The sequence below is a fragment of the Pholcus phalangioides genome, unplaced genomic scaffold (assembly GCF_987345545.1).
Source record: "Pholcus phalangioides strain wild (caught in Gottingen) unplaced genomic scaffold, Ppha-v1.0 ptg000015l_1, whole genome shotgun sequence".
Classification (NCBI taxonomy): Eukaryota; Metazoa; Arthropoda; class Arachnida; order Araneae; family Pholcidae; genus Pholcus; species Pholcus phalangioides.
Window position 1 is genome coordinate 87,089,460 of NW_028301608.1, and position 24,341 is coordinate 87,113,800.

The 24,341-nt window shown below is 38.9% G+C and overlaps 1 protein-coding gene across 3 annotated transcripts in view; it reads left to right on the plus strand.

Annotated features, from left to right (window-relative positions):
- The window catches only part of LOC149076946 (uncharacterized), a 114,575-nt gene that overhangs the window by 61,973 nt on the left and 28,261 nt on the right, over nt 1–24,341 (plus strand). For 2 of the 3 annotated variants that reach the window (XM_089244678.1, XM_089244677.1), the window contains exon 2: nt 19,091–22,739. In XM_089244678.1, the coding sequence (XP_089100804.1) occupies nt 19,136–22,739 (3,604 nt within the window). In that variant the 5' untranslated portion in view covers nt 19,091–19,135. Of the gene's footprint in view, nt 1–14,443; nt 14,465–19,090; nt 22,740–24,341 lie in introns of those variants that run through there. The other variant, XM_089244679.1, reaches the window with a different exon arrangement.

Genomic DNA, 24,341 nt, shown 5'->3' on the forward strand with positions numbered 1-24,341 from the left:
CCCTTTTATATCTGATGTGAAAGAGGGATGTCAGCACCACAATGAAATGAAACCCTCATAATTCTGACAGCATCACCTTAATATGTATGGGACACACATACAATAGTTCCTGGATGATGTGCCTATTCCTTTTTAAATTTTCCAGAGGAATGTCTTCGAGGTTCACGTTACAGTAGCGTGTATGCAGTATATTAACAGCAAGACCACGTTATTCTCACCCACAAATGTGCACTTGATAGTTTTACGGCATTGAAAGTGAACAAAAAAAAAAAAAATGAGAGCAAAGGATCATTGGATTAAAAAAAAAGAGGAGTCACTCGTGATAATGTGATCTTTATTCAGAAGTACCAATCCGGGTCAAGACCCCGTAGTACAGAGAAAAGGCTCTCGGAGGTCTTTTTAAGTGATCGTCGAGGAAAGGTCGTGTTTATTTTGGCGACGTCTTTACAACAAATCTCCACTTGAGGCGGTAGCGCGCACATACGCACGCTATATTTAAAACGAGCAAACAACAGCAAAAAGTACCCATCCCAACGACGATTTAATAGGCTTTTAAGCTCTGTTACCATGAAGAAAGGAAACAAACTAATTTTTTCTGTTCTAAAATGAAACACTGAACAACTTGTAACTATTTCTTGTTCAAATGCATTCAAGATTTAGTGAAACTAATGTCTGTTTTCCCGGGTATTCTTTTTCAAGTCGGTTAATTTTGGTCTTAAGAGAATAATTATTTTTTTCTTTAACATGTCAGTGCATGGGAAATATTTTTTCTAAATACGGCTTTATAAGACAAGACTATGTGGAAATGTAAATTTAATTATTCTAGAAACGTTTTCAAATAGAACGGCTTCTGTGATGATATCCAATGATATTTGAAGTATTTCTTTGTGATGGAAAGCTTATTTTCATCACATTTTACGACTACTGTAACAATACCGTAAAATGCAACGTAATAAATTAATTACGATTAATTAACGTATAACGTTAACGTTAATTAATCATTAATCATATCGTACTGGTTAGATCGGGGCTTTATTCATTCAAAATGATAACATGCAGAAAATACAAACATACAAGCACAGAAATGTATACAAATATATGCAGCTAATTAACGATTAATTAAAGTTAAACATTAATTAATCATAACGCGATTAACGTTCTCATTCGCTGACCAACTAAAAATCCTCATCCTAGTCATTAAGGCCCTCAATATGTCTGTTTTTTTTTCAGCCAGAAGTCAAAGTTAAACTCTGTATCATCTCCGGCACGCTTTCGAATTTCAATAATGGCTGCGTAAATTCCAAGGTCAAAAGTTTTTTGTCTTTCTTCCGTGAAGCCAATTCTTATTACTAATTACTTTGGTTGAGAAAATAAGTATTACAGACATACAGGCAGATCCACAAGATTATTCTTCGCATCGGGTTGCAAAACGTCTAAGTTTGGCCTTGGATACGATTCTCTACTATTGTGTTTTCTGTACTTCATCGCCAAAAATCTACCTTCGACTTCGAAAACCGAAACTAACCTCGACGTACTACTAAATAGTGATTCTTATCGTACAGGTTGGATCGGGGCTTTATTCATTCAAAATGATAACATGCAGAAAATACAAACATACAAGCACAGAAATGTATACAAATATATGCAGGAAATTGTCATATCATGGCTTATTTTGTTACCTTATACCAGTCTGCAAAATCCCTAATTCCATCCGGGTCTCTATATACACTAATACTTCCTCCTCCTCATAACCAGATCATGGACCCGCCGCTGTCTCAATGAAGCAGGTGGTTGAAGAAGACCTGGGTCATGCTGCAAAATGTGAGTGTATGGGTTGTGAAGTTTGTAAAGATCGCATCCGCGCCTCAAAGTTAAAAACACAGAAAAACCAGCTTCAGCCGAGCGCTACTGTGGCAACGGTGGGGTTCGAACCAGATGCCTCGCGACGTCTTTTCTTGGTCTTTCCGTGCTTAGTGCTCCGGGCGTAGCATCGCTCTTCTACCATGGCCCAAACCCAATGGGGACAGAGCGAAGGTCATGGTCCGTTTCGGGTCCTCGCGGCGCATGTCCGTCATTATGATCGACCACCACAGCGGGACACTAGTACTGCCGAAAAATTATAATTCGGGTTTTATCTTTCATGTAATTACACAGAATGACCTATCTTTTGATGGATTTCTTTCAACGTTAAAGTGAATGCTTCCTAATTTTAAATTCGTTGCAACCGAATATTTTTGTGTTTCTAACATTAGCTATTTTTGACAATAACTTGCAAATCAATCGTTATAAGCCCGTACTCGTTATAACGGACTTTTACTGTACATCTTTGCAGTTTATGCCTCCATAAGTTTCCATTTTGGTAATTTTCAAATAAAAATCATCAACAAAATGGTCCAGCGATCGACAAGTTGCCGACCGCTGTCCTGAAACCACCATGATGCACTATATTAAATGTTTCTCGAAGGTTCAGATAAAATCTGACGCCATCACTCGATATCGCAAAAAACTGACAAGAGCTGCTGTTTGTGATTCTTCTCTCCTTCTCTCTCATCAAGAACATCAGTCAAAAAAATATCAAAATGAAGAGGAAAAAGTGACAGAACAGTTTATACATGATGTTGTATTTCCACTACTGAAAATAAAATGTGGTTGTTTTTCTTAATTCTTGGCAAAAGACGTTCGAGAGATCTCCACCCTGAAAAAAAAAATTCCATCCAAATGAATTTGAAAAAAAAATAATAATAAATAAAAATTCTCACACAAAAACATACATCTTCACGGTGGTTACACTCTTGGGAGACATCCTGAAACATCAACGCCTAAAATACGTCACTGTGACGTAACTAGAAGCCATGCAAGTCCCCTCACGTTAAAGTTAGAAACAGAGACACCGAGAACATTTAAAAAAAGTGATATATAAATACAGTACCGACTTTACCACAGTCGAGTATACGCTTTTTTCTCTACCCCTCTCTGATATACTATATTACTATTTCATTTCACCATCTGTCCAAAAGTATAAAAAAAAAGGTATATCTTGATTCATGGGAGGATAACCGTTGATGTTGTTAGTGGGAAATGGAGGAAAGATATATGGTATGGGCATATAGGTTCGTGTTTCATTCAGCAGATGGGAATAGTCTTTCCGAGGATGGTAGATTCGTCTAGTCATAGTGAGACGGAGCCAGCTAAGGATGTAACCCCCCCCCCCCCACCTTCCTGCTTTCATTATGTATAGGGTGAACATACGTCCCGTATTTCCCGGGACAGTCCCGGTATTTGCTGTGTTTTTGGCCGTCCCGACTTTTTGGCAAAAATGTCCCGGTTTTTCCCGTATTTTACACGAAGTCTACTTGAATTTTTATTCTTTATTGAAGTCAAAGATTGAAATTATTTTTCAACTCATAAATTATATTGTGATGATTACGACTATAAATGAGAATATTAATCTCCCACATTTGTCTTGGAGAACGTTTTGTTTTTCGTGGAATTCGTTTTAATCCACTGCAATTTGCAGTAATGCTTCATTTCCTGCCATTGTGATTTTTCCGTAATTTCGACAATTTTTGGCAACTTTGTTCGGATTCGGCGTCATTTTTGGCGATAATTGGCGATGTCCCGTATTTAGAATCATAATTTCCCGTATTTCTCTCTAGGAAATATGGTCACCTTAATTATGTAGTACAGTCGGCCCTGCTTAATCGGATATCAACGATTCCACCACACAATATCCGATCAAGCGGGGAAGCAATTCAATTGCCATTTTACAACGTCAGTACAGTTCGTACATTGAAAACTGATGAAGGATCAATATTGTGCTTCTGGTATAAATCAGACATGAAAAATGAAATGAAAATTATATTTAGTTACAATGATCACAATACCTAAGATTTTTACTTTTCGTTAGGAAATTTAGCACCCTCTATCGGCTCACCAGAGAGAAAAAATAAAATAATTAAATGTACGCATTGAAGGCAACTTGAATACTTGGAAACCCATGGAGGAAAGAATAACAGGACAAGAATGACACGACCAGCGCGTCCGTTGGGAAAGCATGGGGAATCTGGGTTGCCAGATGAAGCCAGTGATCGCTCTATTAAAGGGACCAAGTAAGCCCAAACAAACCGTGGCTTCCCATCAGGGGCGTCGGAAGTGTTTCGAAACTGTGGGTGCTCGTCTTTAGTTTTATATCGGAAATTTTTAATTTCTGTATCAATTCTGGGGGTGCTCGGATCCATGTCACAAATTACCGTGGAGCACCCACAGCACACCCGGCTCCGACGCCGCTGCTTCCCATGCTTTCCTATGAAAAACATCCCCGTTTTTAAAAATCATTTAAAAATTTACTATTCACTTTAGGAACTCGATTTTTTCCCCTCAAATTCTTTGGATATATTTATACAATTGAACGAGAGCTTTTACAATTTTAGTTGTTATTTGTTTTCGAATATTAACTTCAACAACATGGAACCTTTTGCAAAAATAACCAAAATTTACCCATATCTTGTGCCACAAAATTCCTTCTCGGCATTTTAATTTAAAAAAAATTATGCCAAAGCATGTAATACCTCAGTGCTGAGAGACACACAATGTTTAAAGACACTTGAACAAGCGGTATTTGAAAAAATCTGACTTCTTTTTTTTGCGAAAAACATTATATATGCAAAATATTAGCATATATAATGCCTTTCAGCTGTTTATATTAAAATAGTGCAGAAATACTTCCAGTCCAGGTAGAACAACAAAAACTCGAGCACAGACAATTTCAAATTTCAAATTCAATTCGAAACTTTTTTTTTTTTCAAATTTTCGTATACATACCATTTTAGAAGCAAAGTAATAGGTACAAAATGAAGAGGGGGAAAAAAACAGCCCAAGTGATTATTTTCCTAAATACTATAGGCCAGAGAGATGACTTATCGCGGCTCGTAAAAAAAGTTTTTCATTTTTAATATTTTTTTTTCTCAATACTACATCTACATAGCGGAAGGTTCTGATGGGCGGCATATATTTCAATCATACGTATTCAAGAATATGAGAGTGGAACGGAAGAAGGGTGGCGAAATTTGTACAGCCTACAGGCAGCAAAACCATAAATACACAGTGGTGGAGTACGCTCGAGCACTTCCAGTACTTTGAAGCACGGGGGCGGCAAAATGCTCTTTGCCCAGGATGGGAAAAATCCTAGCTACGTCCCTGTCAGAAGGTGCTCGAGCACCTCAGGATTGATTCAGAAATCAAAATTCCTCGTGTAAAGCTTAAGACGAGCGCCCACGGGCCTCAAACACTTTGGAAATGTCCCGGATCTATGATAATGATGAACGAAAGAAAAAGGCAAAATAAACAGTTAAAAGAAAAAATTATGAAAATTGCATTTTATTGGAGCTTCATATTATTTTAATTAATCATATTTCCATAGACATTAATGTAATAAATCGAATTTTTAAAATAAATTGAAGGCACTGAACTAAAAACGTATGACGAGTTGAGAGTGAAAAATGATCTTCCCCTTTCAAAAATAAATTAAAAATATAACAACCCCTTATACAAGGATAAACTTTTATCTTTCCCCATCATTGGATCATGTAGATTACCTGAAGACGCATTAAACAGTCATGGTGCTTAAATTTATTTAGATATTAATATTTTAAGAGAATTCGATCCGGCAAAACACATGTTAAGTATAGGGAAAAGAGCGGTTTGTTTGGGCTTACTTGTTAGCCCATAGGCTTTCCACAACGGCTTCAATTTTCGTGCCTGATGCCACCTCCTGTTATTCTTTCCTCCACGTTGGAGACTGGTACTTACGCTCAAATGTATTTACCTTGATTTAGAAAGATATTTTCCATTAATTCTCCAAATGTTTTATTAAATTAAAACATTGTGTGTATAGTGGGTGGTGCGTATCAACAGTTGACGTGTGAAACGTAATATTCGTATAAGCGAGGAAAAGTCGTTGAAATTATCGCATTAAGCGAGGAACTTTAACATTGTCTGTATGGAAGAAATTTTGGTGCTGGAGGAATTTATCCGTTTAAACAGGTAATCCGTTTATCCTTCATACGCTTAAGCGGGGAAGACTGCATTTGCGAGTGGATGAGAGGAGACGCTTTTCAATGAACTTTCCTGAGATATATCGAAGTCTGATTCCCAACTGATAAGCTTGTGCAAAACCCGTCAGTAAAACTTTGACTTCTGCGAATTCAGTGCATAAAAGATTATCAGGTGCATGCAATTGATTATTAAAGATTATTATTTTCTATCCTCATGCATTTTCCTTATAAGTCCTTACATTACAACCAAATGGACAATGTAAGCTTTTTATGCAATTAGTTTTAAAAAAACCTAATGCAATGAAAAGCAATAGCTTTAAAAAAAGCTACCGTATATACTCGTGTATAAGCCGACTCGTATATAAGCCGAGCCCCACATTTCAGGACCACCAAAATCGCAATAAATTGAAAACTCGTGTATAAGCCGACCCCAAAAAATCCGTGCATTTCAGAGAAAAAAAAATTCTTATATTTTCATGCAAAATGAATAGCTCACGGAAATTTACAATGGAAAATGATTCATAGATTTTAATCCGTTTCTTCTGAGTCTCCAAGCTCATCGTAATCCATCAGATCATCATAGGGAGTGCGGCATCTTTGTTTTTATCTTCATCTGGGCTGTCATCGTCATTGTCACTTTCAAAGAGGATATTATCTTCAGTTCCGTCCATCGCATTGTTGATGCAACACTTTTTGAAGGGATAATTTCGGTGGAAACAGAATTTCACGCCTCCTGTACCCATTGGCACACTAGGCCAATGTCAGGTTTCTTCAAGGCACCACTTTTTGTAGTTTCTTTATTATCGGAACTCATCCATTCGATCCACAAATTCCTCAAATAGTCTTTGAAAGACTTGTTGATGCTCACATAAGGCTTTACAATCGACGTTAGCCCACCTGGTATCAAAGCCAATGATGTTTTCGATTTCTTTGCCTTGTCTTTGACATTATCGGGTTTTTGAACATATCCCATACCAATAATGCCGGTTTCTCGAACACTGCTACAAAAATGACTACTGATTGTGGGGTCGATATTTTGTCATCAAAAACTGACCCGAGTATAAGCCGACCCCCCCCCCCCCCACTTCAGGAACGAATTTTTCCACAAAAAAAACTCGGCTTATACACGAGTATATATGGTAATTGCTTTTCTTCGCTAAGCTAATTGCTAAACTTTCGATATTACGACTTCCCATTATGGTGTTGGTTTTCCCATGGAACGGGGGGAGGGGTGAGTCCTACTAATAAGCGTCGACTGTATACTATGACATCTCGTCCACATTACGCGGGAGCTCGATAATTCGCTAAAGAACAATACGTAGGGCTCTTATTGCAGACCAAAGTGTGGATCAATATTTCTGTATCTACTATGGAGGTGTTGACAAATATTTATGGGGAGTTGCCCTGCTCATGGGGTCCAATTTTGTCAACGTGTGCACCCTTCGTAGCTGAAGACACGATACTTAGTTTCACTCTCTTAATTCACGGTTCGTAATTCAATACATTCACCAACAGGGATTGTGGTAGAGTTTCGATTATTCTTGTGTGATTAGTGTGTCTTCAGGTATTTGATGCTAACCATTACAACACAACAAAAGATGAAACGCCCTCTATGCGTAAAATTTCATACTATTTAATTTTTTTATTGTATAAAAATGTATGTAAAATAAAATTCTTGACCACATGATGAGCATTTTACTGCATATCACACTTCCATACGCCAAAATGTTTATTTATATAAAATCAAGTACATTTATATAGGGGCCGTTCGAGTATTATGTAACTAACCCATTCCCCCCCCCCCGTCAGCAAAATTTCGTCATCACTGCACCCCCCCCCCACCCCCTAAAGCATAATGGTGGGATCAGAAACGTACGTGGGAGGGGGCATAGAGGGCTCGTGCGCCTTCCCCCCCCCCACCCCCCAGACGAAAAAAAATAAGTTTGTAAAAATGAACTAAGCGGCACATTTTTTACAAATCGCTTAAATGGCACGTGGCACAATTCCAGAGGAATTAAGTGGCCCGTGGCACAATTTCAGATCACTGAAGTAGGCCTCAAAGATCACTTTCATATTCAAAGATCACCTAAGTAACCCGCAACACAGTTACAGAACACTCAAACGATCCGTGGCATATTTAGAGATCCTTTGAGTGACATGTGGCACAGTTTTAGAGCACACACTTAATCGGTCCCCATTGCTGTTCTACATCACTCAAGTTACCCGCGGAACATTCCCAGATTACTTAAGTGATCCGTGGTACAATTACGGATCACTCGAGTGATGCGTGGCACAGTTCCAGAACACTTAAAGCGGCCCGGAAACATTTTCAGAGCACTTGAAGGATACGTAAAACATTTAGAGATCATTAAAGTGGCTCTGTAGGGAACTTGTCAATAGGTAGAATGTTAGTTCAGGTGCCCAATAATTATCGAAAGGGTTTTCGGCGTACCGAATAAGATGCCATTAAGAATATTTCATATCTTCATAAAGGGTGGTTGATGACGTAAGCATTATCCAAACCCCCTCCCCCCCTGTCATCAAAAGTCAGCACATCGGAAACCCCCTCCCCCCCCCCACCATCGATGATACGTAATACTTGAATCATAGGCGGAATAGACTCGGAAGTCTGGGGGGGGGCACGATGATGATGATGTCAATTCCTACACAACATATACATTAGATCTGCCCACTCCCTTTTTGACGCCCCCCACCCGTATTTCCGCCCATGACTTGAACGACCCATATTCGTTTTTTCAATGTGCAATAGACTTGACCCACCTTGTACTGTAAATCTGATAAAAGAATAGACTGATTATACAGAAACTGTTTTACCATATGGACAATGAAATGATGTTTTTGCACCCCAAGAGACCGCGAATGATAAAGCAGAGCACAGCTTTAAAAATGACTGCGTCGTGAGTTACATTTTGATTTTGATAAGAACTGAGAAAGAACAGATGGAGCGTCCTACAAAAACTCACGGATATCGAAAATAACATAAAAAATATGTGCATGAAACCCAAAAAAATTGTTTTAATTAAAGAAAATATACCCATATCAATAATATATTGAATTACGAAAATTATTATAAATTATAGGAAGGAAAAAAAAACCGTTGGTTTTAGTTTGATTTTCATCCTGTTTCAGTTGAGATTGAGGCCTCACGTCACACACTTTCAGTTGCTCTAAAATAAACTCCCTAATCAATCACACTTCCATAACGGCGAAAGCCTAAAGTGCGCGATTCAGATAGAAAAAACTGTTCAAAGAGTAACCTGTTATCAAGTCATTACCTTTGCTTCCAGACACTGTAACAGCGATAAATCCTAATCTTTTTATCGACATCGCTTCAGTCGAGATATCGGAATAAAGACAGAAAAACTTACTTCTCGCAGGAGAAACAAAGGGATTGTGAAATCTTATTACCTATTTATTTAGGGTATCCGGATGTTGATGAAAAATTTGCATTTTTTTTTCAACTTTTGCATTTTTTTTTTTTTCACGGTTAGGGCATTTTTTGGCATTTTCGTGATATTTTTGGGCTTTTTTTTTTTTTAATTTTTTGGCAATGGAAAGGATTGAAAAAATTATATGAACACTGATTGTGCGTTGAGCACTTATGAAAAAATTGCTTCAATTTCTTGGAAAATGATGTTTTTTGGCTTCCTAACCATAGGCATGCACACACATGATTTTCTGGGGAAAGAGTTCATTTTTCGTTTTTCACTACAAAAAACCCTACTGTCATTTTCTGTCATTTAAAATTCTGTCATTTTTGCTTTCATGCATCGTCCTCTACCGACAAAAATTTGGATTAACTTTTTTTTCTGTAACAAAAAAAATTCCCTTTGGTGAGAATAACTTTTTCGCAAATCGCATTCAAATATAATAATTCCTTCATTTTTTATGAATTTTTAAACTAGTCACGAATTTACGAGACACCCTGTATATCAGAATTTTTTTTTTTCTACTCATACCTTTATTTTATATACGAATCTATTGAGAAGAACATTACCCTTCAGAAAAGCCAATTAGTTTGCAGTCAGTCGACTCAATTGATATTCCCGCAGGAGGACTAAAACTATGGTCAAGAGAAATTAATGCATGCATTGAATGGCTTTTAAGGTACTCCCAGTTGCGATTCGATCCAATCCGGACGCCATGCTGTGTTTGATGGGTTTATAAACCCAATGTGGGTGAGACCTACCCTTCATTCAAATATTCGCTGGAAAGCTCGCTGGAAAGAATGTTTGGGTGCTCCATTGAACTTGCTGATGTGGTACAGACACGGGACTCCAATTATCTACCATTCTCAATTTCAATTTTCTAGCTAAAAAAAATCCGAATACATATGATAAAAACATGGGAAAAGTTTCCAGAAACCACGGCACGCACACACACATCTATATATATATATATACCGCTAGAAATTTTAATTAATGAGATCATTGCTTTACAAGTAATGTAAAGCAATGATTCTCAACCTGCTGCTAATACGGTCCCACACTGTCTTAAAATATTCTGGGGGGGGGGGGTGGGGGGTAACGGATGGAAATCAAGTAGAACGGGAGCTATGCCAAGTGCTTAGGAGGACCACAGAAAGGTCTGAATAAAAATTCATATATGAAGAAATAAAGCTTTTGAGTGAAATGTAGGGGTAAAAAGTGGAAAATTTTTCCGAATCCAGCGAAACTTCATACAAAACCAGGGTCATCTTAACATATGGGGCCCATTTAGGCATGGCCCGGGGAGAACTTATGTCTATGGGGAGGGGGCTTATATGATGAATTCTGATACTGTGATTTCCTAGAGGAATGTTTCCAAAAGTGCACAATGTCACACGCTTGGGGAGGGGGTGGAGTTACGGATAAAACAAGATTCTATGGGGTGAAAGGGAGGGGTGATGAAAGTAAGTATTTAAATATGTAAATTTTTTTACTTGTCCAGCTAAGTGTGGGCTGCAGAACATCAATTCGTGTGATTTCCGGGGCGAGGGGTTATGATTTTAAAATAGCCTTATGTGGACAAGGAGCCCTCCAAAGAAAAAAATTTGCTGAAGTCAGGGGTTCAGAGATCAATCCTATTCATGAAATTTTTATTCACTGAATTTATTCAAGAAATGCATTCAATGAGTAGAAAGCTTCGCTCCTGAGAAAAAGGGAGGCCTCTCGTCTAATTTCCAATTATAAAGTTGTTGCGCTGTGTCTCCTGAAGTCCAATTATAAAGTTGTTTCGCTGTGTCTCCTGAAGTCAACAGAAAAATTCCAAATTTCTAAGTGCAATATTCGCTGAGATATTCGAATTCGAAAATCAGAGAAAAGTTTGGAAAGGACAAAATGAATGAGAGAAAAGAGCGTTGTCCGTTAGTTTTTGCCGTTCTTTCATAACTTTTCTCCAATTTCTGAATTCAAGCATCTTAGGGAATATTTCACTTCAAAACATGGAATTTTTTTTCTGTTGGCCTCGGGAGATACACGGCAACAACTTCCTAACTGAAAATAAGAGGCCAAGGGAACCATATAAAATTTTATTTATTTTTTTATTTTATTACACACTGTATTTTCAATCTTAGAACTGATACAGGGTGATTTCTGAACACATCTCAAGCTCACCGCTGTGGTGGTCGAATGGTTATAGTGACGGACTCGCGATGCTAGGATCCGGGTTCGAACCCCACAGTGGTGGTCGGCTGAAGTTGGTTTCTGTGGTTCCCAACTTCAAGGCGCAAATGCGAGCCGATCTCCCCGTTAAAAAGTCTCGCCATAGAGAGCAACAGTCCTACAACGATAAATCATTCAATCATAACACTTCACTCATAGTTAGAAAAACTGGTGGCAGATGGCAGCACTACACATAACAAGCATTACAGAGAAACAAAAAACTTCACGTCAGGTTTCACTACACGTACACGCACATTCCCGCATGTACCGATTCGTTGGGGGGTGGGCGGGGTGCATGTGTGGTGTAGCAGTAGTAGGTAGGGCCTCCAAAAAATGGCTCGGGGATCCATGATGTTCTTAAGTCAGCCACCTCGTTGGGCAATTTGCCTGTTGTGGCGTTGTATTTGTATTTTTTTTAAAACTGAAACCATACCTCTACGACGGACGATTGATGAGATAAAGGCAGCACCGGCACTTACGGGACACCCTGTATATAGTAAGAATGATAATCAACCCCAACAAACAAGGAGGAAAGAAAAATAAATAAATAAAGTACTCCTTAAGAAATTTTCCAAGCGTGAGATATAGATAATATGGTCTCGAAATCTTAAAAAACTCCAGATGGTCAAAGGTCGCGTCTCACATTAGATTTATTAGAGTGGTTTGAGAAATTACTTTGGGTCATCGAATGAACGTATAATCAGAGGACGTTTATAAACGAGAGGGAAAAAATAGAGACTTTTCATGCTGTGGCCGAATAAAACATTAATAAGAGAACAGAAAAAAAAAGTGAGATAAGAACTCATAACTAGAGAGAGAAAAATGGAGGATATATATGGGATTAAATCATCATCACAGTATTGTAAATTACTTAAGGCTGTCCGATTAGATCTCAATTCTGGATTAAGTTTTTCTTTCCTTTCGTCTAATCTGTAATTATAAATAACATGAGTTATCTTCGTCCCAGCTGTTTTATACCGTGAATGTGTGGAGCAGACTTTTTTTTATTCTCCTTCTTTATTACAAGGGTATTCAACTTTTGGAGAGTGCGGGGCCACTCCACTGATTTGAGAACGTGCCGCGGGCCACTTAGTTAAGTGACCTGGAAATCGCGCCGCAAGTTGCTCGAGTAATCTGCAAATGTGTCGCAGGCTGCTTAAGTGATTGGAGAAACGCCACGGGTCATTCGAATGATCCGTAAATGTGCGACCCGCTTGAAGGATCTGTGTATATGCCACTGGCCGCTTGAATGATCTGGTGTTGTGCCGCTGGCCGCTTGAATGATCTGGTGTTGTGCCGCTGGCCACTTGAGTGCTCTGTAACTGTATGTAACTGTGACATGGGTCATCAAAGTGATCTCTACGTGTGCCGCTCAAGTGCTTTTGAGTTGTGCCGCGGTTCACTCTAGTGATCTGTAAATTTGCCGCGCATCACTTAAAAGATCTGGAAATGCGCTGCGCTCCAATTAAGTGATTTAAAAAAGACCACCAATCATTTAAGTGATCTGAAACAGCACCACCAGACACGTAAATGATCTATATATGTACCGCGAGAAACTTAAATTAACTGAAAATGTGCCACGGAAAGCTTAAATCATCTGCAAATATGCTGCAGAACACTTAAATTATCTGAAAATGTTCCTCAGAGCACTTCAACTATCTGAAAATGTACCGCAGGCCAATCAAGTTATCTGTAAATATGACGAGAGTTACTGAAGGAGATCTGTGAATGTGCCGCGGGATACTTGAGTGATATGGAACTGTTCGAGGGTCACTTAGGTGATCTGGAAATGTGTCACGGAGTTCATCTTAACAAAATTCAGTTTGAGGCCCCGGGCCACATTTGCTCGCTGGCCATGGGTTGAGATATAAGGTTGTTTATAATTTAATGCGCAGAGTTTTTAAATAACTGAGTATCAGGAAATTCATTATAATCTGTTCCGAAAATCGCAAATAATTATGAGTACTTAATAATTTAATGTTGTTTGTCGGATAAGCCTGAAATTACATTAATTAATATTTAATTGCACATGTGGTCCTCCACTCTTTTTCCTCCGAATGTTAGAAGTTAATGAACGAAGATTAAGGAAAACAAGACCAATTATGTTCCCTACGCGATATTAATATTGCACCAACGCGTCATAATGTATAATTTTTATTTTCTGTTTACCTCTTCCCTCCATTTTTATAAGAAAGAAGAAGGCATTTGTCTTTTTTTTTTTTCTCTTTTGTTTCTTATTTCAGTATCTTATCATTTCCATTGGAGTGAATGCCAATGTAATGATAATTTTATTACTTGAAGGAACATCAAAAGATAAAGACAAAAACACGAGATTTGACATATGATGATTAGTGTTTTGTTCCGACACGTCGAGGTTTTGGTTTGAATTTCGGAAGATGATGATGCAATCATCTCAAGAATAATCACCTTTTTCTGGTTGTTGTCGTTATCTTTTATCCTTTGCGTTAGTATATAAACGTGGAGCTGTTCAGTTGGAGAGCAGTGCGAATTTGCTGTGCGTATTGATAGTGAAACCAAAGAGAAATGTTCATGTTTTAATTGGTGAGTTTTATGTCACTTCGTTGACTCCAAAAGTTGAAATATTATTACTCCTCCGTTTTTCGGTTTTTGGAGTATTATTAGGCAGTCATCTTATACTCTTCCGTACTTTATATAATCACGAAAAAGTTTTAACAGTATCGGTTTTATACGGGCAGGGCAGCCACCACGAAGTCAGACATATTTGACGTAAGTTTCTTGAATTCTTTGATTGTTTCACGTCTAATTTCTCATGAAATATTCTCTCGTGTTTCTTTTCTCTTTTAAAAATTTAGAAAAAATGTTTTTTTTAATGAAAAAAAATTCTTGGCTTTATCCCAACAACCATGATATGTCGTTTGAAAATATCAAGTGAAAAATTTTTTGATGAAAGCCGCAATTTGATAAAATGTCATTTTCGAAGAGAACTTACGGTTGGCAAGCGTGCTGTTTGAAAAGTCGCTGTTTACTAGAGAACTTTTTTTGAAAATCATTGTTGGTACAAATGGTATATGAGAACTCCATTGTTGAAAAGAGTGCTGTTTGAAAATGGCATTGTTGACGGCGGTGCTGTTTGAATAAATAAGTCATTGTTTAGTAAGAAACGTTTCAGAACTCCATTGATGGCAGAGTGCTGTTTGAAAAGGCATTGTTGACAAGAATGCTGTTTGAAAAGGCATTGTTGACAAGAATGCTGTTTGAAAAGTCATTGTTGACAAGAATGCTGTTTGAAAAGTCATTATTCAATAATTTTTTGCAAATCATTGTTTAATAAATAATTTTTTGCAAATCATTGTTGACGGTAAACATAATCCAATATTTTATTTTATTTTCCACAGTGTTTGAAACTTTTATCATCATAACGTATGTATCCCGAGAACTCAAATATGTCACCTCAGAAGTAGATTTATAACACAATTAGTACATTTATAACATAAAAATATCCGTGAACATTAGGGATAGTTTCCAAGGTCTTTTGAGAAACCTGTGATGTATCCATTATCCTATCATTTAGGTAAAAAGAAGTTATATTTTTTGCGGATTATATAAAATGCGTACGTTTTGAAGAGGACATAATACTCGCTTGAGTTTGTGCAGAAATGCCTTTGACCTCGTCATCGCTTACCATTTACGTTTAAAAGGCGGGAAAGGGAAATTGGCAATGTTCAGCCAGAATTGAACTGTCGATGAGCCATTTCATTTTTATTTTTGTTTTATCATAGGAAAGGCAGGAAATATTAAGAAAAATTTGTTTGTCTGCTGAAGGAGGATATTATCAATGATATCCCTCGTTTCCTCCGTTTAAAATGACGTCCAAATCGACGGAATGGCCTCGAACAGAATTTCATTCAAGGTGTGTCGGTCTGTGTTGATATACAATACACACAGTGCCGTATTATTCGGAGATCACCACAAGTAATGGGAAATGCTCAAATCAAATCAAAGTGTGGAACCGCTCAATCCATGGAAGCTGGTCTTTGAGTTACGGGTTGACAACCTCAGAAAATCCTGATGATATTAAGCAGTGAAAATTGGGTTTCGCCCTTGAGTGAGACTCGCTTTTATACGTACTGTTAAAAGTTTCCGCCTAATACAGCTGGTGTTCTCTAATACAGCAAAGGCAAGAGGAACAAAAACAAACAAAATTATAGTAATCACACAAATTTTTCTTAAAAAAGAAAGACATAAATAACGAAACGAATCAGTGTGGGGGGGAAAAATAAGAAAATAAAAGTGAAGCTGATAAAACACACGTGCGGGATTCCTTGCTGTGTTCCTGACGCATAAACGAAAAAAATTACTACGATTTTGTTTTTGTTATCTGCAGTTAGCTAGTTTTGCCCGAATAGTATGAGCCTCACCTTAAATCATAATTTATCAGAAAAATAGAAGATGAAAAAATGCATCTCGTTGAGATTGTGAAGATAAGTGCGCGAGAACGACGTATATTACCAATTCAAATGAAATTGCCAGCCCCGTTCTATGACATGCGGTGAAGAACCCAGGCAGTCATTCATCTATCAAAAGAAAAAAAATGTGTAGCAGCATCTTGAACCTTCTGAAAGACAAGAAGAAATTCATCCTCGTTATTTTGTTGTTATTGTTGTTTTCGGAATCGTTTCCCATCAGAAATTTTCTTTATCGATGAAGAAATCTATTGCATGGGTATTTAAGCTGTATTTTACGATAGCGCGGTTGAATTTACAATCGGAAGAAATTATTGGGGAAAAAAAAAAGAAAATAGCTTTCTTGGAAACTGGGAGAGTGGGTAATGGTCTCTGTTTTATTTTTCTATAAATATTTATTACCATCGATAAATGTTCTAGTTGGTGCTTTGGGGTCAAATTTTGCAAAATGACTACGACCGATTATTCACACACGAACAGTACATTTATCATTCGAATCAGATAGGCATTCGGTAATTCAGCCCTAATGACTAATGTTTTCGGTGCACCACCTCTTCGTATAAGTTCACTTTGTTATTAATCTTTTTAACTGAGAGAGGGGGGGGGCAGGTTTTTCTTAGTCCAATATATCAAAGAAATAGACCTTTTCTGGATACTATGCCAATGGGAACTCGGGAAAAAGGGCCATCTTTCTCCGTCGATAATCAAACCCAAGTCCTCTTGCAAACCGGGTGAGCACGCTACCATATACACCACTGGAGACACGACCTTGCCTTCCTTTATTTTCCAGTGGTGTATATGGTTGAGCACTTTTCCGGTTTGCAAGATGACTTGTGTTTGATTCCCGATGGAGGCCAGATGTGTTTTCTTTCCGAGTTCACCTCGGCATAATGTTATTCCCCGCATTAGACGACATGCCAGAAATACCTTATTTTTCGGCATACCGGGAAGTTCAAGTCACAGATTCTGTAAAATTCTTAACTACCGTTAATCTCAAAGTCTATTTAATTAGTTGGATGTATGCACACTGTGATCCTTGTTAAACCTCGCTTTTCCCGGCTGCCCCTGAATGACCAAACCCCAATATTCAAAAAGGTGGTGTCCATCCAGTTTTACAGATTGCCGGCTAATGCAGCGGAATACGGTATCTAGAGAAAAAATAAATCTCCATCACTCTCCATACTTAATCTTTAAACTGTCTCCTAAGTTAATAACCATTGGGTTGTTGAAGATCGATTGTAGAAAAATATTTATAATCAGTCGCCAATAGTATAATTTCTAAGCCCTGAGTGTTTCTGACTGATCCAATTTCATTAGTGGTCGGTGGAATGAGTTATAAACTTTGAATTTTATTCCGACCTTGACTTTGGTCAACATTCGGGATAACAACAGAGAAATGAGTGTTGTGAGATTCAACAAAGAATGAGTGTTACATTCTTTGCAACTAGGAATAAAAAAACAATTCTAGAAAATTCATCATTATTTTCAAGTTATTCTGTAGTGCGAATTGCGAGATGATTGATGGCGAAATTCTAGAATACTCACAAATTTTATTCTTGTCCAAGTATGTGTCGGTTGTGTGAGTTTTTGCTTGAAAAAAGTAATTTATTATTGGATACTCAGTTTAAAAGCAATTGTTTACACACAAGAGATAAAGCTTTGTTGCAAAGAACATTTTTTGTAAAGCAATAAAATATATTATAAATATTATTATTATTAGTTCTTTCAAACAGTTTTTGGGTGAACTCTTTGGTTTCTTTTTTACGAAGTGTTAGTAGAATCCTGACCAAAAAAATACAAGCTTGAAAAACATTGTTATCAGCAATAGAAAAATTAGTGACTCAGTAGTTTATCAACAGTTTGTTTACAATTTGCAGAAAATAAACGGAACATTTTATTGACGTACAGTTTGCGTTAAGATAAAAGATAACGAATTTACTATTTAAAAAATATTGGAATTAGTTTCTTAAAAAATCTATAAAGGTGAGCATCTTCCACTAAATGGGAGAGATAATCGAATACTATGAAAAATAACTGTCCCGTAAAATATGTGTCACATGGTCACCCTTTATCAAGACACTGTCTATAAAATTAGTGTTTTATAGACACAAACAAAAATTTTTAGTGCCTCTCATAGAAACCTCTTGTAAATAGTTTCGATTTTAAAAATATGCCACCTGTTAATACTGTGTTACAGGTGTTAAATCGTATATTAATCTTGTATTGTAACCCGCATTTATTGTTCCTTCTTCAGACAAATGGTGGAAGTTCTTCCCTAAAGAAATGACAGTGTTATTGGTACCTTGATTCTGAAAAAGTGTCTGCAATTTTGCTCACACTTTCCACCACCACTACGTTAATTTTCGAATCTTTTCTTTTTTTCACGCTTCCAACTTCCTCTGCTTCGTCCTTGACCGTGAAAAGAAAAACAGCGGCGTTGCCAAAATCTGAATATAAATCGCCTCGACGATTCATGAAACAAAGAAATTGCGTGGTGGTGAAAAGAGGAACGTCCTTTTTCCACATCAGCGCTGGTAGACGTGAGCGAATAAGTCGTTGGACTTAGTCGAAAACCGTATAGCGCTGCTGCTACGTCTAGGAGATGAGGTGGGCAAATCATGAGCGCGTGGTTCCTTCATATATCGCCCACGGTACAGATGTCGTCGTTTGAGATGAAAGGAAGCAAAGAAAAAAAAACAGCAAACATCTTTCCATCAAGGACTTGTAGAGGTACGATTCAGGTCGGTGCGATCTGATGTAATGACGTGACATCAACGTGAACAAAGAATATAGTTTACTTCATAAGCACCACGCAAGATCGTGTCAGGACAAGACACCGCATAAAATATGTATAATGTATTGCATATTTAGAGTGTTTTTGAGAAAGTTAAAATCGATATTAAAACTCTCTGATTTTTTATCTTTGCAGATCGTCTTGTGGCTCCTCCGCGATGGTCACACGTGACTTCGCGTGATGGAGACAGCGACTCTGACGAGCCCTCCCCGACCCGTCATGGTTCAACCTGTCCAGAAGTCCATGAGTCTGCCATCCTACGCTAGAGCCAGCGGTGAAGGCATCGATCACAAACTCATATTTGCCGCTTTGGAACAACGTGAGAAGATACGTCAGAAGAAAAACAGGATTTTCCGAGACAAAGAGAAAACCGGAACTTCCAGGCAAAGGAGCTACTTCTGCCTTCCACTTTCGTCCACCTCGAAATGTAAGGAGACATCCCTCAGTTCGGACACCTCTTGTTCCTCTCTAGAGTTCCAGAAACCAAAGCACAACCGGGAATCGCCAGCCAAGCTACGAAAGCAAAGGGAGGATAGGTCGCAGCAGAACGGTATCAAAAATACCGATATCAGCAGTGAACGATCTGGAAACGCCGACATGCAATGTGCGTCGCAAACTCCTAGCCCTCTCCTAGTTGACCAAGGTCAACTGTACGGCCGAATAAAGAGCAATAGCTTCAGAACCATTATACCAGACTCACCAAAGAAGGCAGAGCCAATCTCGTCTCTGAAAGAACCTATTCTACGCAACGAACCCACGAAAAGTACTCTTGGTAGCAGTGATAGCATGGAGAGGGCGGAGAAGTCTTCTCGGAGTTCAAACGACAGCCTGAGCCGAAAAGAAAGACTAGTCGCAATCAAAGCTCGTGTTGAAGCTGAACGGCTGAGGAAGCTGCAAGACAGCTCTTCTGATGATGAGGGAGTAGAAACGAGTCTTAAGATAACTCGTCACAACAGTGACGGTGTCATAATAAGAACGGTCCGCGAAGTCAAAACCAGATCTTTCTTTCGTCCGGAAAGGCGTTCCAGGCGGAAGAACCAGGAAGAGGTTCTGGCAAGAAGAGCAGCTCGAAAGCAACACACGAGCCTGTACTTGCCAAGTACGACTGACCTCGAGGCATGGAAGCCCGCAGTCCCTAGAAGCGGGAGTAGTCTTTCATTACACGGAAGTGTTGATGGAGACGATGTCACTATCACCAAAGACTTGATGTTGCCGAGTGTTGGATCTTCTAGGCCCTCGTTCCTCTTCCCGAATTCCTTATACAAATACGGCACGCCTAAAGAAAGTTACCATAGTGACATTTGCAGCGGTAGTTATCGCTCAAGATTCGTGAAGCCGAGAGTCGAAGAATTTGAAAGAAAAGAACGGATAACTAAAATTAAAGATGATGTATCTCATAAAACGAAAGAGGATGATAAGCAGCCCGGAAGCATGTCCGTATTTGACATTGAAACTCATAGCAATATCTCTAGAGCGAGTGGTTCAGCGAACGGTTCGAAAATATCTCTCGATTCACTTGATGCTTCCTTAGACAGAATTAGAAAATGCGTATCTCCCAATCCGAGAGCACCGACACCTCCTCCTCGGTCCCCAAAGTCCATAGAATTCGTAAACAAAGCCATACTCCAGCACCAGAGCACGACGAACAGTTTCCAGCCAGAAGCAGCTTATAGTCTCGAGCGAAAGCAGGTTATGTATCAAACTCGGGCCACGCAAGGGAAAAACAACGAAACTGCTGATCAAATAAAGGATGTAATAATCTCCAGGAGAAAGACCTGCAGCAATTTCCCTGTGACTGAGGATCACGTGATTCCCGAGAGATCTAAGACACCCACACTGATCAGTCAGCAGCAGCAGTCCAGAACGTCCTCCCATAACTTTCCACCGAGAAGTCCGGACCTGATACAGAAGGCAACGGCAGCTCTCTCTCGAAAGACTAAAGGTTTGGCTTCCAGTCCGGAAATGAACGTTAAGCATTTACTGCTATCGGGCGAACCTCAGTCACCCAGAAAATGGGAGCAAGTAGAACTCGACAGCGAGAAAAAATTCAATAGCTTGGACAACCCTAAAATGAACTCATGGTTGCTATCCTCCAAATTCAAGTGCCTTCCGAGAAAGAAACGAACGTGCTCCTGCTCGTCTACTACGAATCCGAATCACGCGAGTGATACCAATGTCTGCAGTTGCTCAGCTGAGAGAGTATCAGACAAACCTCCGAGTCCTTCGTCACTTCACCGAAAAATGCAAGAAAACAGTACCAGAACAATGACCAATCTGTTGTTTGAGCCGATCTCGAAGCCTTCGAGCCAGCTTGGAGAGTTATTGATGAAGTCTGATGGTACAAGTGCCTTGACTCCCGATCTAAGATCACCCGGAGGGACGATAAAAAATTCACCCTTGCTTAGCCAAAGAAGAGCGGCATCCCCTGACCACGACTCTCTAACCAGGAAGGATGCAACCGAAAACCTCAATACTGCCATGCAAGAACTCGAAGATATCTACCGCAGCTTGAGAATAAGCTGCGAAAATCTTACGGAATACACATCGAATAGTGATGACAAAAATATCTCAGCTGAAACACAAGCGACACCGATTTTGACTGACATGCGTGGATTAGATCGAGTTACTATCGAATCGTCAGCCAGGCCCATCAACGAAGATGTGGATGAAATTCTGAATGAGACCAGAACTGCTGGAAGATATAATCCCGTTGTAAAACATCCCCCCAGTCCGTCATCAACTACAGCTTTGAAAGTGAAACCTGCTGCTGATACGTTATGCATCGAAGAACTCTTCAGCGATCTGACGCAGCAATTAGACTTCGAGCAGAAGCTGCTGGCGGAAACTCGCACGAAGAAACTGCCAGCCAGCCCTGTTTTGAACAGAGCTGCAGAAAAGAAATCCACACAAGCCTCTCACTCTAACCCAAACGTAATCGGGGACCAAAAATCCGTTGCTAACGCGGTTACTACAGAATTCCAAACTGCGGACAAAAACGAAGAAAACTACGGTGTTTCGAGCTTCGAGCACCGTATACTGTCGAAGAAAAAACACAAGGCAGTGAGGTCGTTGTCGGCAAACATTGCTAACTTGATGGGAATCAGCCGTAGAAGTCCAGTTCCTTCGGATCCCGTTTCCGATCAGATTTCTAACCCCGAATTATATGATAAAGATAAATCTTCGTATCCTAAAAGCAAATGGGATTTCGCCGGTGGTGAGAAAGACGATAATTACAGTTACGAATTACTGAAACGAACTGGAAGAGGAGGTGACTCTAAATCTTTTGTGCCTCCGACGAATTTGACAGACTTGAAAAAGAAGCGGTGTCCCGGTGGAACTAATCCCGACGAGATTTGGCAGATCCGAGTCTCCATGGATCCTGGCGATTTGCCAGTGAAGTCATCCGCACGTTGCAGCGCCGCTGCCGCATCCATCAGGGACGATCGTTCATCCTCACCGAGTCTCAGGCTGCAAACCGTTCTGAACGATACTACCGAGGTCGGCAGCGCCGACTCTGAATACTTCTCGCAAAATGGTGGCGTTGTTCCTCCTCATCAGCAGCATTCGACGTCTTTCGTCGGTGACAAACTGCATCATCATCATCATCATACGTCGGGCAAGAAACCACCATCGCCAGTGCCGATAAACGACGCCGAATTGGAAAAGCTGCTGACTACTTTGCTCATTGACGTCACGAACGGGACGTTACCAGAAATAAATTCCCCTCCTGCTAGTCTCTGTACTTCGAAAGCGCCCTCAACCTGTAGTGACTCGTTTGTCAAAGGTGAGATGCTCGTTCTACAGCATATAGATGTGATACGTAACCGTGAATCAAGCTAACCCAGCTCCTTCCACACTCCACACCTTTCCTTACCTTCCCCCTCCCCCGAAAGAAATGCATTTCTTTATACATGCTATAGATTTTAGCTCTGACCACGCGTCGATATGTCATCGAATATTTTCCTCTTATTATTATTATTATACATATAAACAGATAAATATATATTATATACGCATGATGGAAATTAAAAATGCATTTTTAATCATTTGGTTTTTATTTGTGTTTTACTAACAGCTAGTGTACATTTTTTTGCAAGATGAGTTTGCATTGCATGACAAAGAAAGAACTTACGTTATGCTTTTTTTTTACTTATACATGTATGAATTTATTACTGATCACACACAAAATTGAGGGATGGGGTTGGGGAATAGCCTATACCAGTGTCTCTCCACCTTTCTAAAATTATGGACCATTAAAATGTCTAAAACAATTTGATGGTCCACTTGTGTCCCGTATTACGGTACATTCCTGTAATTTTCGTTGTTCCGATTTTTTTCATGCATTTGTTTCAACGATACTCATTTGAATATGTAGCATTTACTGATGTCGTGGATACACAGCATTTTCATAAAGTAAATTATGATAATTATGGAAAAAATTATGAATATTCATTTCGCATTTATTAGATCCCATATCTTTGTTTCGTTTTATTTGTCAGGTTTAACGCTTTGTCCTCAATTTTTTTTTTTTGGAATTGTAATTACGATTGGTGATCGTGCCTACTTCTGAGAATGTTTTTGGGAGATGCCCCGTGTTTTATGGATTATTATTTAAGATCCCAGTTAACAGAATTTTATTTTTCTTAAAGAAATATGGTCATCTGATTTTTGGAATTTTTTTTCCCATTAAATATATTTCGGTTCACTGCGATTTGTAGCAGCCCTTTGTTTTCACACCCTTCAGAGATTTTAGCAGTAATTAGCAAATTGCATTTAAAGCAATAAATTGCAATTTTTGGGCAAATTTAGTGATGTCTCGTATTGACTATCGTAATTTCCAGCATTCTCCTCGATGTTGTATGGTGAACCCAAGTATGAAGATATAATTTTATTTGAACCCGTATGGATATCACTGACATCAATTACAAAGGGTGAATAATTTTATCAAATCTGCGTGTGGACCACGTTTGCCCTGGTCCGCGTACCATAGGCTGAGAAACGCTGGCCTATTCTACTAATATGCTCAAGTCTATTGTTCTATAACTTTGCCCCCCCCCCACCCCCGAAATAAATTTCTGACAACGGCCCTGTCTATTAAGACAGCTATTTTATAGCTGACAGCGTTTCTCAACCTTTCTGAACCCAGGGACCACTAAAATGTCTGAAAGAATTCGACAGACCACAGACCTACAGCATGAGTTGTGTGTTTGTCCCGTAAAATACGGGAAATTTGAAAGCAGAAATAAAACTAATATAAACAGAAATGTCCGTATTTTATGACATACATTTTTTGGCAAGTTTTTTTTCAAAATTGCCCAGTTTTTTTCAATGAAGCTTATTTAAATTTTCTAATCTTTACTTACGTCATGAATAAAGATAATTTTCA